Here is a 13,168-nt window from a genome sequence, read left to right on the forward strand (position 1 = left end):
TGTCTCTCTCTCTGTCTCTGTCTCTCTCTCTGTCTCTCTCTCTCTCTCTCTCTCTCTTGCTCTCTCTGTCTCTCTGTCTCTCTCTCTGCATCTGTCTCTCTCCTCCAGACCTACCCAGTGATGGGAGATGGAGGACAAGGGGCCTCGTGTAGCAGACTACTTCGTGCTGGCTGGTCTGACCGACTCCTCCACTCCACTGGAGCAGGAGATCCACTTCCACGATGTCTGCCACAAGACGGCCAAACCCAAGCCGCCCATCACCGACGTCGCTGTGGTGATGCGCTCGCTGGGGGAAGAGGTGCCTCCTGGGTACACGTGCGTGGAATCCACGCCGTCCGGCCTGTCAGCTGACCTGAACAACGGAAGTCTCATGGCGCCACAGATCTTCCTGTGTTACAGACGAGGACGAGACAAACCACCACTCACTGACCTGGGGTAGGTAGACAAACCTGGGGTAGTTATGACCTGGGGTAGGTAGACAAACCTTGGGTAGTTATGACCTGGGGTAGTTATCACCTGGGGTAGTTATGACCTAGGGTAGTTTTGACCTGGGGTAGGTAGACAAACCACCACTCACTGACCTGGGGTAGTTATGACCTGGGGTAGGTAGACAAACCACCACTCACTGACCTGGGTTAGTTATGACCTGGGGTAGATATGAGCTGGGGTAGTTATGACCTGGGGTAGTTATGACCTGGGGTAGATATGACCTGGGGTAGTTAGACAAACCTGGGTTAGTTATGACCTGGGGTAGGTAGACAAACCTGGGGTAGTTATGACCTGGGGTAGATATGACCTGGGGTAGATATGACCTGGGGTAGTTATGACCTGGGGTAGTTATGACCTGTGGTAGGTAGACAAACCTGGGGTAGATATGACCTGGGGTAGTTAGACAAACCTGGGTTAGTTATGACCTGGGGTAGGTAGACAAACCTGGGGTAGTTATGACCTGGGGTAGATATGACCTGGGGTAGATATGACCTGGGGTAGTTATGACCTGGGGTAGTTATGACCTGGGGTAGTTATGACCTGGGGTAGATATGACCTGGGGTAGATATGACCTGGGGTAGTTATGACCTGGGGTAGATATGACCTGGGGTAGATATGACCTGGGGTAGTTATGACCTGGGGTAGTTATGACCTGTGGTAGGTAGACAAACCTGGGGTAGATTATGACCTGGGGTAGTTATGACCTGGGGTAGTTATGACCTGGGGTAGTTAGACAAACCACCACTCACTGACCTGGGGTAGTTATGACCTGGGGTAGTTATGACCTGGGGTAGTTATGACCTGGGGTAGATATGACCTGGGGTAGTTATGACCTGGGGTAGTTATGACCTGGGGTAGTTATGACCTGGGGTAGTTATGACCTGGAGTAGTTATTACCTGGGGTAGTTAGACAAACCTGGGTTAGTTATGACCTGGGGTAGGTAGACAAACCTGGGGTAGTTATGACCTGGGGTAGTTAGACACACCACCACTCACTGACCTGGGGGTAGTTATGACCTCCATCTCTGACTGAGAGGAGACCCAACTATATCAGACTGGTTAATTAGACACATCTCTGACTGAGAGGAGACCCAACTATATCAGACTGGTTAATTAGACACATCTCTGACTGAGAGGAGACCCAACTATAGCAGACTGGTTAATTAGACACATCTCTGACTGAGACCCAACTATAGCAGACTGGTTAATTAGATACATCTCTGACTGAGAGGAGACCCAACTATAGCAGACTGGTTAATTAGACACATCTCTGACTGAGACCCAACTATAGCAGACTGGTTAATTAGACACATCTCTGACTGAGACCCAACTATAGCAGACTGGTTAATTAGACACATCTCTGACTGAGAGGAGACCCAACTATAGCAGACTGGTTAATTAGACACATCTCTGACTGAGACCCAACTATAGCAGACTGGTTAATTAGACACATTTCTGACTGAGAGGATACCCAACTATAGCAGACTGGTTAGTTAGACACATCTCTGACTGAGAGGAGACCCAGCTATAGCAGACTGGTTAATTAGACACATCTCTGACTGAGAGGAGACCCAACTATATCAGACTGGTTAATTAGACACATCTCTGACTGAGAGGAGACCCAACTATAGCAGACTTGTTAATTAGACACATCTCTGACTGAGAGGAGACCCAACTATAGCAGATTGGTTAATTAGACACATCTCTGAATGAGAGGAGACCCAACTATAGCAGACTGGTTAATTAGACACATCTCTGACTGAGAGGAGACCCAACTATAGCAGACTGGTTAATTAGACACATCTCTGACTGAGACCCAACTATAGCAGACTGGTTAATAAGACACATCTCTGACTGAGACCCAACTATATCAGACTGGTTCATTAGACACATCTCTGACTGAGAGGAGACCCAACTATAGCAGACTGGTTAATTAGACACATCTCTGACTGAGAGGAGACCCAACTATAGCAGACTGGTTAATTAGACACATCTCTGACTGAGAGGAGACCCAACTATAGCAGACTGGTTAATTAGACACATCTCTGACTGAGAGGAGACCCAACTATAGCAGACTGGTTAATTAGACACATCTCTGACTGAGACCCAACTATAGCAGACTGGTTAATTAGACACATCTCTGACTGAGACCCAACTATATCAGACTGGTTAATTAGACACATCTCTGACTTAGAGGAGACCCAACTATAGCAGACTGGTTAATTAGACACATCTCTGACTGAGAGGAGATCCAACTATAGCAGACTGGTTAATTAGACACGTCTCTGACTGAGACCCAACTATAGCAGACTGGTTAATTAGACACATCTCTGACTGAGAGGAGACCCAACTATAGCAGACTGGTTAATTAGACACATCTCTGAATGAGAGGAGACCCAACTATAGCAGACTGGTTAATTAGACACATCTCTGACTGAGAGGAGACCAAACTATAGCAGACTGGTTAATTAGACACATCTCTGACTGAGACCCAACTATAGCAGACTGGTTAATAAGACACATCTCTGACTGAGACCCAACTATATCAGACTGGTTCATTAGACACATCTCTGACTGAGAGGAGACCCAACTATAGCAGACTGGTTAATTAGACACATCTCTGACTGAGAGGAGACCCAACTATAGCAGACTGGTTAATTAGACACATCTCTGACTGAGAGGAGACCCAACTATAGCAGACTGGTTAATTAGACACATCTCTGACTGAGAGGAGACCCAACTATAGCAGACTGGTTAATTAGACACATCTCTGACTGAGACCCAACTATAGCAGACTGGTTAATTAGACACATCTCTGACTGAGACCCAACTATAGCAGACTGGTTAATTAGACACATCTCTGACTGAGAGGAGACCCAACTATAGCAGACTGTTTAATTAGACACATCTCTGACTGAGAGGAGACCCAACTATAGCAGACTGTTTAATTAGACACATCTCTGACTGAGAGGAGACCCAACTATAGCAGACTGGTTAATTAGACACATCTCTGACTGAGACCCAACTATAGCAGACTGGTTAATTAGACACGTCTCTGACTGAGACCCAACTATAGCAGACTGGTTAATTAGACACATCTCTGACTGAGAGGAGACCCAACTATATCAGACTGGTTAATTAGACACATCTCTGACTGAGAGGAGACCCAACTGGCAGTGAATCGTTGATAAACCTTGCGGTTACTATGGAATCCGTAGCTGTCCGTCACCACTACTTAGCTAATTGAAATAGGCCCTTGCTCCAACCTCTTTGTTTTAGAGAGGTTTTAGCTAGCAGAATGATAAATATTAGGGTCAGCAGAACGTGTTTCAACGTCTTGTTTTTAGCCTGAAATGATCTCTGCTGTGTTGCAGTGAAGACTAAGCCTCTGAGCGTCACAGTGTGGACCTAACTTTTTTTTCTAACAAAGAGTAAGACATGAGGAATAGCTTTGTTTTTGGGTCAAATGCCACCCATGGATTCCCAACCCAACAACGAGTACAAAGTATCAGTTCTCTATATTTAACAAGTATGGAGCTGCTGCTTGGAGTATTGTTTCTTCATATTATGTCATGTATTCTTAGTCAATTTGAGTGTCCCCCTCCCCCCTGTTCTGATAAATTAGTCATTGAAGTAATTTATGTCCCCTCCTACATCCTGATATTACCAGGTTCTGATCACTAGATGGTGCTGTCCCTGCTATTAGGGGATATTATTTTTAAAGAATGTAGGATGGGACATAAACCTAACAACTTCAATGAAAAAAACAGGTGTAGGGTTTTATGAAAAAACAACTGATATTGTGGAAGGAGTGGAAGGAGCAGTTGATGCAGGGTCAGGGTCAGAGGTCACGGTTAGTGTCGTAGCTAAATGACAGATTCCTCTCCTCCTCCCAGTGTTCTGTATGAGTGGAAGGAGCGGTTGAAGCAGGGTCAGAGGTCAGGGTTAGAGGTCATGGTTAGTGTCGTAGCTAAATGACAGATTCCTCTCCTCCTCCCAGTGTTCTGTATGAGTGGAAGGAGCGGTTGAAGCAGGGTCAGAGGTCAGGGTTAGAGGTCATGGTTAGTGTCGTAGCTAAATGACAGATTCCTCTCCTCCTCCCAGTGTTCTGTATGAGTGGAAGGAGCAGTTGAAGCAGGGTCAGAGGTCAGGGTTAGAGGTCATGGTTAGGGTCGTAGCTAAATTACAGATTCCTCTCCTCCTCCCAGTGTTCTGTATGAGTGGAAGGAGCGGTTGAAGCAGGGTTGCCACATCATCCAGACCACGCCCTCCGGACGCCCTGCCAACATAAGCTCCACCTCCTCACAGAGGATCTACGTGACGTATCGCCGCGCCACGGAGAGCCAGACCTACGCCGCCCTGGCCGTCACAGACATCTGTGTCATCATCCCCGGCAAGGGAGAGACGCCACCACACACCTTCTGCAAGGTGGACAAGAACCTCAACAGCAGTATGGTGAGATGAGGGAGGGAGGGAGGGAGGGAGGGAGGGATAACATGGATGCTGTGTGTTAACAGAGAGAGAGGTAGAGATAACATGGATGCTGTGTGTTAACAGAGAGAGAGAGGTAGAGATAACATGGATGCTGTGTGTTAACAGAGAGAGAGGTAGAGATAACATGGATGCTGTGTGTTAACAGAGAGAGAGGTAGAGATAACATGGATGCTGTGTGTTAACACAGAGAGAGAGACATGGATGCTGTGTGTTAACAGAGAGAGGTAGAGATAACATGGATGCTGTGTGTTAACAGAGAGAGAGAGGTAGAGATAACATGGATGCTGTGTGTTAACAGAGAGAGAGGTAGAGATAACATGGATGCTGTGTGTTAACACAGAGAGAGAGACATGGATGCTGTGTGTTAACAGAGAGAGGTAGAGATAACATGGATGCTGTGTGTTAACAGAGAGAGAGGTAGAGATAACATGGATGCTATGTGTTAACACAGAGAGAGGTAGAGATAACATGGATGCTGTGTGTTAACACAGAGAGAGGTAGAGATAACATGGATGCTGTGTGTTAACAGAGAGAGAGAGAGAGAGATAACATGGATGCTGTGTGTTAACAGAGAGAGAGAGAGGTAGAGATAACATGGATGCTGTGTGTTAACAGAGAGAGAGGTAGAGATAACATGGATGCTGTGTGTTAACAGAGAGAGAGGTAGAGATAACATGGATGCTGTGTGTTAACAGAGAGAGAGGTAGAGATAACATGGATGCTGTGTGTTAACAGAGAGAGAGGTAGAGATAACATGGATGCTGTGTGTTAACAGAGAGAGGTAGAGATAACATGGATGCTGTGTGTTAACAGAGAGAGAGGTAGAGATAACATGGATGCTATGTGTTAACACAGAGAGAGGTAGAGATAACATGGATGCTGTGTGTTAACACAGAGAGAGGTAGAGATAACATGGATGCTGTGTGTTAACACAGAGAGAGGTAGAGATAACATGGATGCTGTGTGTTAACAGAGAGAGAGAGAGATAACATGGATGCTGTGTGTTAACAGAGAGAGAGAGAGGTAGAGATAACATGGATGCTGTGTGTTAACAGAGAGAGAGGTAGAGATAACATGGATGCTGTGTGTTAACAGAGAGAGAGAGGTAGAGATAACATGGATGCTGTGTGTTAACAGAGAGAGGTAGAGATAACATGGATGCTGTGTGTTAACAGAGAGAGGTAGAGATAACATGGATGCTGTGTGTTAACAGAGAGAGAGAGGTAGAGATAACATGGATGCTGTGTGTTAACAGAGAGAGGTAGAGATAACATGGATGCTGTGTGTTAACAGAGAGAGGTAGAGATAACATGGATGCTGTGTGTTAACACAGAGAGAGAGGTAGAGATAACATGGATGCTGTGTGTTAACAGAGAGAGAGAGGTAGAGATAACATGGATGCTGTGTATTAACAGAAACATTAGTCCAGCAGGTTTTTATCACATCTTATTTTATGCATCAGCTGCTCCCAGAGACCTTGGTTAGCTTAATCAGGCGTGTTAGAGCAGGGCTGGAGCACAATCCTGCAGGAGGGGAGCTATCCAGGAGGAGGGTTAGCCAAACAATAATGACTGTAACAGAGACACCAAACCCCCTCCTTACTTAATGACAGAGACACCAAAACCCCTCCTTACTTAATGACAGACACCAAACCCCCTCCTTCCTTAATGACAGAGACACCAAACCCCCTCATTACTTAATGACAGAGACACCAAACCCCCTCCTTACTTAATGATAGAGACACCAAACCCCCTCCTTACTTAATGACAGAGACACCAAACCCCCTCCTTCCTTAATGACAGACACCAAACCCCCTCCTTCCTTAATGACAGAGACACCAAACCCCCTCCTTCCTTAATGACAGACACCAAACCCCCTCCTTCCTTCATGACAGAGACACCAAACCCCCTCCTTCCTTCATGACAGAAACACCAAACCCCCTCCTTCCTTCATGACAGAAACACCAACACCCACACCAAACACCATAACGTTCTTCTACCAAACATCCTACTGTAAAACGCTCTTCTACCAAACCCCCTACTGTAAAACGCTCTTCTACCAAACCTCCTACTGTAAAACGCTCTTCTACCAAACCCCCTACTGTAAAACGCTCTTCTACCAAACGCTCTTCTACCAAACCCCCTACTGTAAAACGCTCCTCTACCAAACCCCCTACTGTAAAACGCTCTTCTACCAAACCCCTACTGTAAAACGCTCTTCTACCAAACCCCTTACTGTAAAACGCTCTTCTACCAAACCCCCTACTGTAAAACACTCTCCCCTGACCCCTCCACTGTCCCCTCCACTGTCCCCTCCCCTGACCCCTCCACTGTCAACTCCCCTGACCTCTCCACTGTCCCCTCCCCTGACCTCTCCACTGTCACCTCCCCTCTTCACTGTCCCCTCCCCTGACCCCTACACTGTCACCTCCCCTGACCTCTCCATTGTCACTCCCCTGACCTCTCCATTGTCCCCTCCCCTGACCTCTCCACTGTCCCCTCCCCTGACCTCTCCATTGTCACCTCCCCTGACCTCTCCACTGTCACCTCCCCTGACCTCTCCACTCTCCCCTCCCCTTACCACTCCAGTGTCCCCTCCCCTGACCTCTCCATTGTCCCCTCCCCTGACCCCTCCACTGTCCCCTCCCCTGACCCCTCCACTCTCCCCTCCCCTGACCTCTCCACTGTCACCTCCCCTGACCTCTCCACTGTCATCTCCCCTGATCTCTCCACTGTCCCCTCCCCTGACCTCTCCACTGTCCCCTCCCCTGACCTCTCCAACGTCCCCTCCCCTGACCTCTCCAATGTCCCCTCCCTGACCTCTCCACTGTCACCTCCCCTGACCTCTCCACTGTCCCCTCCCCTGACCTCTCCACTGTCCCCTCCCCTGACCTCTCCACTGTCCCCTCCCCTGACCTCTCCACTGTCCCCTCCCCTGACCCCTCCACTGTCCCCTCCCCTGACCTCTCCACTGTCCCCTCCACTGACCTCTCCAACGTCCCCTCCCCTGACCTCTCCACTGTCCCCTCCCCTGACCCCTCCACTGTCCCCTCCCCTGTCATAATTCAGGGTCCACTGTCGACGGCTATTGTCAACACCTTACTCAACTGATTCCCGGCGCTGTGTGTTTGGAAAGAAAGAGTGTGATGTGATTCCAATCCGAACAACACGTGTCGTCTCTGTTTTCAGTGGGGTTCCTCTGTCTATCTGTGTTACAAGAAGTCTGTGGCCAAACCCAACACCATAGCCTACAAGGCAGGTGAGTGAACGTCCCCGGAAGAGGAGAAACGACATTTATCTGTAGAAACCCCTGACCCTTAGATATGTATCTCCTGCACACCACCACACAGGAGGTGGAATATCTCCGCAGTCACGATGATATTATTGCCCGTCTTTAAAACAGACATTTGTCATGGTATATCATATACACACACAACAACCAAGAACCAAGAACTGCAACTACCTGTTTAAGGGCCATTAGCATTACGTGGGCTGCTGTATACGTGATGTGCTGTTGTCTCTTGGTAGGGTCAGACACAGTTGGAACAGTACTATCCTCATAGAGCCCAGTCACTGTCCGAGGCCCTGTCGTCTGGTCGCTTCACACTGATTTAAACAACATGTGTTTATTTAAGCTTTATTTAATAAGAGGGACTGATAAGCAGGCCTCTCTGGCCAGTTCTTTTCATCTGAAACACAACGAGCCCCATTGATGGACAGGCTGACATTCCATTGGACTGATTCATTGTCCCAATTGGCACCCTATTCCCTATAGGCCTCGGTCAAAAGTAGTGCACTACATAGGGAATAGGGGGCCATTTGGGACAAAATCCCTGATGTTCCTCTGGAGACTCCCTCCAATCCTCCTGCTCTCCTGTACAGGAAAATACATGATACTGGAGACTCCCTCCAATCCTCCTGCTCTCCTGTACAGGAAAATACATGATACTGGAGACTCCCTCCAATCCTCCTGCTCTCCTGTACAGGAAAATACATGATACTGGAGACTCCCTCCAATCCTCCTGCTCTCCTGTACAGGAAAATACATGGTACTGGAGACTCCCTCCAATCCTCCTGCTCTCCTGTACAGGAAAATACATGATACTGGAGACTCCCTCCAATCCTCCTGCTCTCCTGTACAGGAAAATACATGATACTGGAGACTCCCTCCAATCCCCTGCACAGAAAAGACATGAGACTTCTATAGCCAGCATTCACAGACAAATGTCTCCAGCTGCTCATTTTGACTGATAAAAGGTTTTGGTACTTTTTGGGGCGGGTACATTGTGGTTCTTGTAATTTTTATGCTAATTCTCTGGTTATGAGTCATTCATGTTTATAACAGGGTTTGGATTCTCTCTGGTTGGCTGGTGAGTCATTCATGTTTATAACAGGGTTTGGATTCTCTCTGGTTGGCTGGTGAGTCATTCATGTTTATAACAGGGTTTGGAGTAAATGTGGACACTTTTTTTCTCTACACTGTTCATTGTGACAATAAACGGTTGTAGCTTTTTTCCTCCACAGTTACTTGGTTGTTCAATGCAAATGCTCTAGTGATGAGTCATGGATGTCTACAGCAGGGTAGGAGGGATTCTCCCTGGTTGGCTGGTATATCAGAGATTGTCCCTGGTTGGCTGGTATATCAGAGATTGTCCCTGGTTGGCTGGTATATCAGAGATTGTCCCTGGTTGGCTGGTATATCAGAGATTGTCCCTGGTTGGCTGGTATATCAGAGATTGTCCCTGGTTGGCTGGTATATCAGAGATTGTCCCTGGTTGGCTGGTATATCAGAGATTGTCCCTGGTTGGCTGGTATATCAGAGATTGTCCCTGGTTGGCTGGTATATCAGAGATTGTCCCTGGTTGGCTCGTATATCAGAGATTGTCCCTGGTTGGCTGGTATATCAGAGATTGTCCCTGGTTGGCTGATATATCAGAGATTCACCCTGGTTGGTTGATGTATCAGAGATTCTTCCTGGTTGGCTGATATATCAGAGATCCTCCCTGGTTGGCTGGTGTATCAGAGATTCTCCATGGTTGGCTGGTGTATCAGATATTCTCCCTGGTTGGCTGAAGTATCAGAGATTCTCCCTGGTTGGCTGGTGTATCAGAGATTCTCCCTGGTTGGCTGATGTATCAGAGATTCTCCCCGGTTGGCTGGTGTATCAGAGATTCTCCCTGGTTGGCTGGTGTATCAGAGATTCACCCTGGTTGACTGATGAGCCAGTAAGAGAGAGCGATATATCCCAGAGGATATGGGCCAGGCAGGGTGTGTGTGTGTGAGAGAGAGAAAGAGAGAGTCCCCAGAGGATATGAGCCAGGCAAGGTGCATGAGAACATACTGTATGTAGTCTGCAATGATGTGCTGCTGGCGTGTTAAGACCTTGTTAAGACGTGTTAAGACCGTGTTAAGACCTTGTAAGACGTGTTAAGACCTTGTTAAGACCTTGTTAAGACCTTGTTAAGACGTGTTAAGACCTTGTTAAGACCTTGTTAAGACCTTGTTAAGACCTTGTTAAGACGTGTTAAGACGTGTGGTGGTGTGTTAAGACGTGTTAAGACCTTGTTAAGATGTGTTAAGACTTGTTAAGACGTGTTAAGACGTGTGGTGGCGTGTTGTGAGACAGACAGTGTTCTGGGTTAAACACTGTTAATGATGCCAATACACGCTCCTAGAGCCTTAAAGGGATAGTTTCACCCAAGTCAGAAAATGACTCCCTTTCTTTGGGACAGCATGATGCTCACCAGTCCAAAACACTGCCTAGAGTTTGGCCTACATAATAGTGTAATTACTGAGCTAGGCCTAAGTGTAGCTAATTGTCGTCTATGGACAATGACTAGGCCTAATTAACAACGACTTCGTTATCTGTCAGCGACTGCTTAGTGCTACAGGAACTGCCTAGTGTTGCATGTAATGATGATTATGTCATGATACATTAAATGAGAGAGAGTTCTCTATCAACCCACAGCTGTTTAGTGGTTCATTAGGATGTAAACATTCTACATTAACCCATAGCTGTTTAGTGGTTCATTATGATATAAACATTCTACATTAACCCATAGCTGTTTAGTGGGTCATTATGATATAAACATTCTACATTAACCCATATCTGTTTAGTGGTTCATTAGGATGTAAACATTCTACATTAACCCATATCTGTTTAGTGGTTCATTAGGATGTAAACATTCTACATTAACCCATATCTGTTTAGTGGTTCATTATGATATAAACATTCTACATTAACCCATATCTGTTTAGTGGTTCATTAGGATGTAAACATTCTACATTAACCCATATCTGTTTAGTGGTTCATTATGATATAAACATTCTACATTAACCCATAGCTGTTTAGTGGTTCATTATGATAGACACATTCTACATTAACCCATATCTGTTTAGTGGTTCATTATGATAGACACATTCTACATTAACCCATATCTGTTTAGTGGTTCATTATGATAGACACATTCTACATTAACCCATAGCTGTTTAGTGGTTCATTATGACAGAAACATTCTACATTAACCCATATCTGTTTAGTGGTTCATTATGATAGACACATTCTACATTAACCCATATCTGTTTAGTGGTTCATTATGATAGACACATTCTACATTAACCCATAGCTGTTTAGTGGTTCATTATGACAGAAACATTCTACATTAACCCATATCTGTTTAGTGGTTCATTATGATAGACACATTCTACATTAACCCATATCTGTTTAGTGGTTCATTATGATAGACACATTCTACATTAACCCATATCTGTTTAGTGGTTCATTATGATAGACACATTCTACATTAACCCATAGCTGTTTAGTGGTTCATTATGACAGAAACATTCTACATTAACCCCCATTTTATTGAGGTGTGATCTCCTACCCTCCCTCCCTCCCTCCCTCCCTCCCTCCCTCCCTCCCTCCCTCCCTCCCTCCCTCCCTCCCTCCCTCCCTCCCTCCCTCCCTCCCTCCCTCCCTCCCTCCCTCCCTCTCCTTCCCCCACTTCCTCCCTCTCCCCTTTCCCCTCCCTCCCTCCCTCCCTCCCTCCCTCCCTCCCTCCCTCCCTCCCTCCCTCCCTCCCTCCTCCAGGTCTGTTTAGCAGGTATCCTGAGGAGGACTATGAGTCTTTCCCCCTGCCTGAGTCCGTGCCTCTGTTCTGTCTGCCCATGGGGGCCACCATCGAGGCCTGGCCGGCCCAGACCAAATACCCCCTGCCTGTCTTCTCCACCTTCGTACTGACCGGATCCTCTGGAGAGAAGGTAACACACACACACACACACACAAACACCTAACCTTTCGAGAATGGTTATTCCACAATGCACACCCGTCCACATGCAGCACTAGGTCCAAGGAATGTTATCTTAACAAACAAACACGCATCCACACACTCTCACACACTCGGACACAAATGCACACCTCCTAATCCCCAAGAACGCTTATACCTCCTACATACACACACATGCAGTTAACCTCCAAGGAATGTTATCCCACCGAACACACACACGCTGACACACACACACACACACGCTGACACACACACACACACACACACACACACACACACACACACACACACACACCTACACATTTGTATTTATTATGGATCCCCATTAGTTCCTGTCAAGGCAGCAGATACTCTTCCTGGGGTTTGTTATTATGGATCCCCATTAGTTCCTGTCAAGGCAGCAGCTACTCTTCCTGGGGTTTATTATGGATCCCCATTAGTTCCTGTCAAGGCAGCAGCTACTCTTCCTGGGGTTTGTTATTATGGATCCCCATTAGTTCCTGTCAAGGCAGCAGATACTCTTCCTGGGGTTTATTATGGATCCCCATTAGTTCCTGTCAAGGCAGCAGATACTCTTCCTGGGGTTTATTATGGATCCCCATTAGTTCCTGTCAAGGCAGCAGATACTCTTCCTGGGGTTTATTATTATGGATCCCCATTAGTTCCTGTCAAGGCAGCAGATACTCTTCCTGGGGTTTATTATGGATCCCCATTAGTTCCTGCCAAGGCAGCAGATACTCTTCCTGGGGTTTATTATGGATCCCCATTAGTTCCTGTCAAGGCAGCAGATACTCTTCCTGGGGTTTATTATGGATCCCCATTAGTTCCTGTCAAGGCAGCAGATACTCTTCCTGGGGTTTATTATTATGGATCCCCATTAGTTCCTGTCAAGGCAGCAGA

General features: G+C 46.7%; 1 protein-coding gene across 1 annotated transcript in view; it reads left to right on the forward strand.

Moving 5' to 3' along the window:
* Positions 1-13,168, forward strand: part of LOC139384475 (C-myc promoter-binding protein-like) — a 133,697-nt gene that overhangs the window by 36,012 nt on the left and 84,517 nt on the right. Inside the window, exons 2-5 of the mRNA XM_071129260.1 lie at positions 109-435; positions 4,698-4,944; positions 8,172-8,241; positions 12,073-12,242. Coding sequence (XP_070985361.1) covers positions 128-435; positions 4,698-4,944; positions 8,172-8,241; positions 12,073-12,242 — 795 coding nt within the window. The 5' untranslated portion in view covers positions 109-127. The remainder of the gene's footprint in view (positions 1-108; positions 436-4,697; positions 4,945-8,171; positions 8,242-12,072; positions 12,243-13,168) is intronic.

The sequence above is a fragment of the Oncorhynchus clarkii genome, chromosome 26 (genome assembly GCF_045791955.1).
Source record: "Oncorhynchus clarkii lewisi isolate Uvic-CL-2024 chromosome 26, UVic_Ocla_1.0, whole genome shotgun sequence".
NCBI classification, from domain to species: Eukaryota; Metazoa; Chordata; class Actinopteri; order Salmoniformes; family Salmonidae; genus Oncorhynchus; species Oncorhynchus clarkii.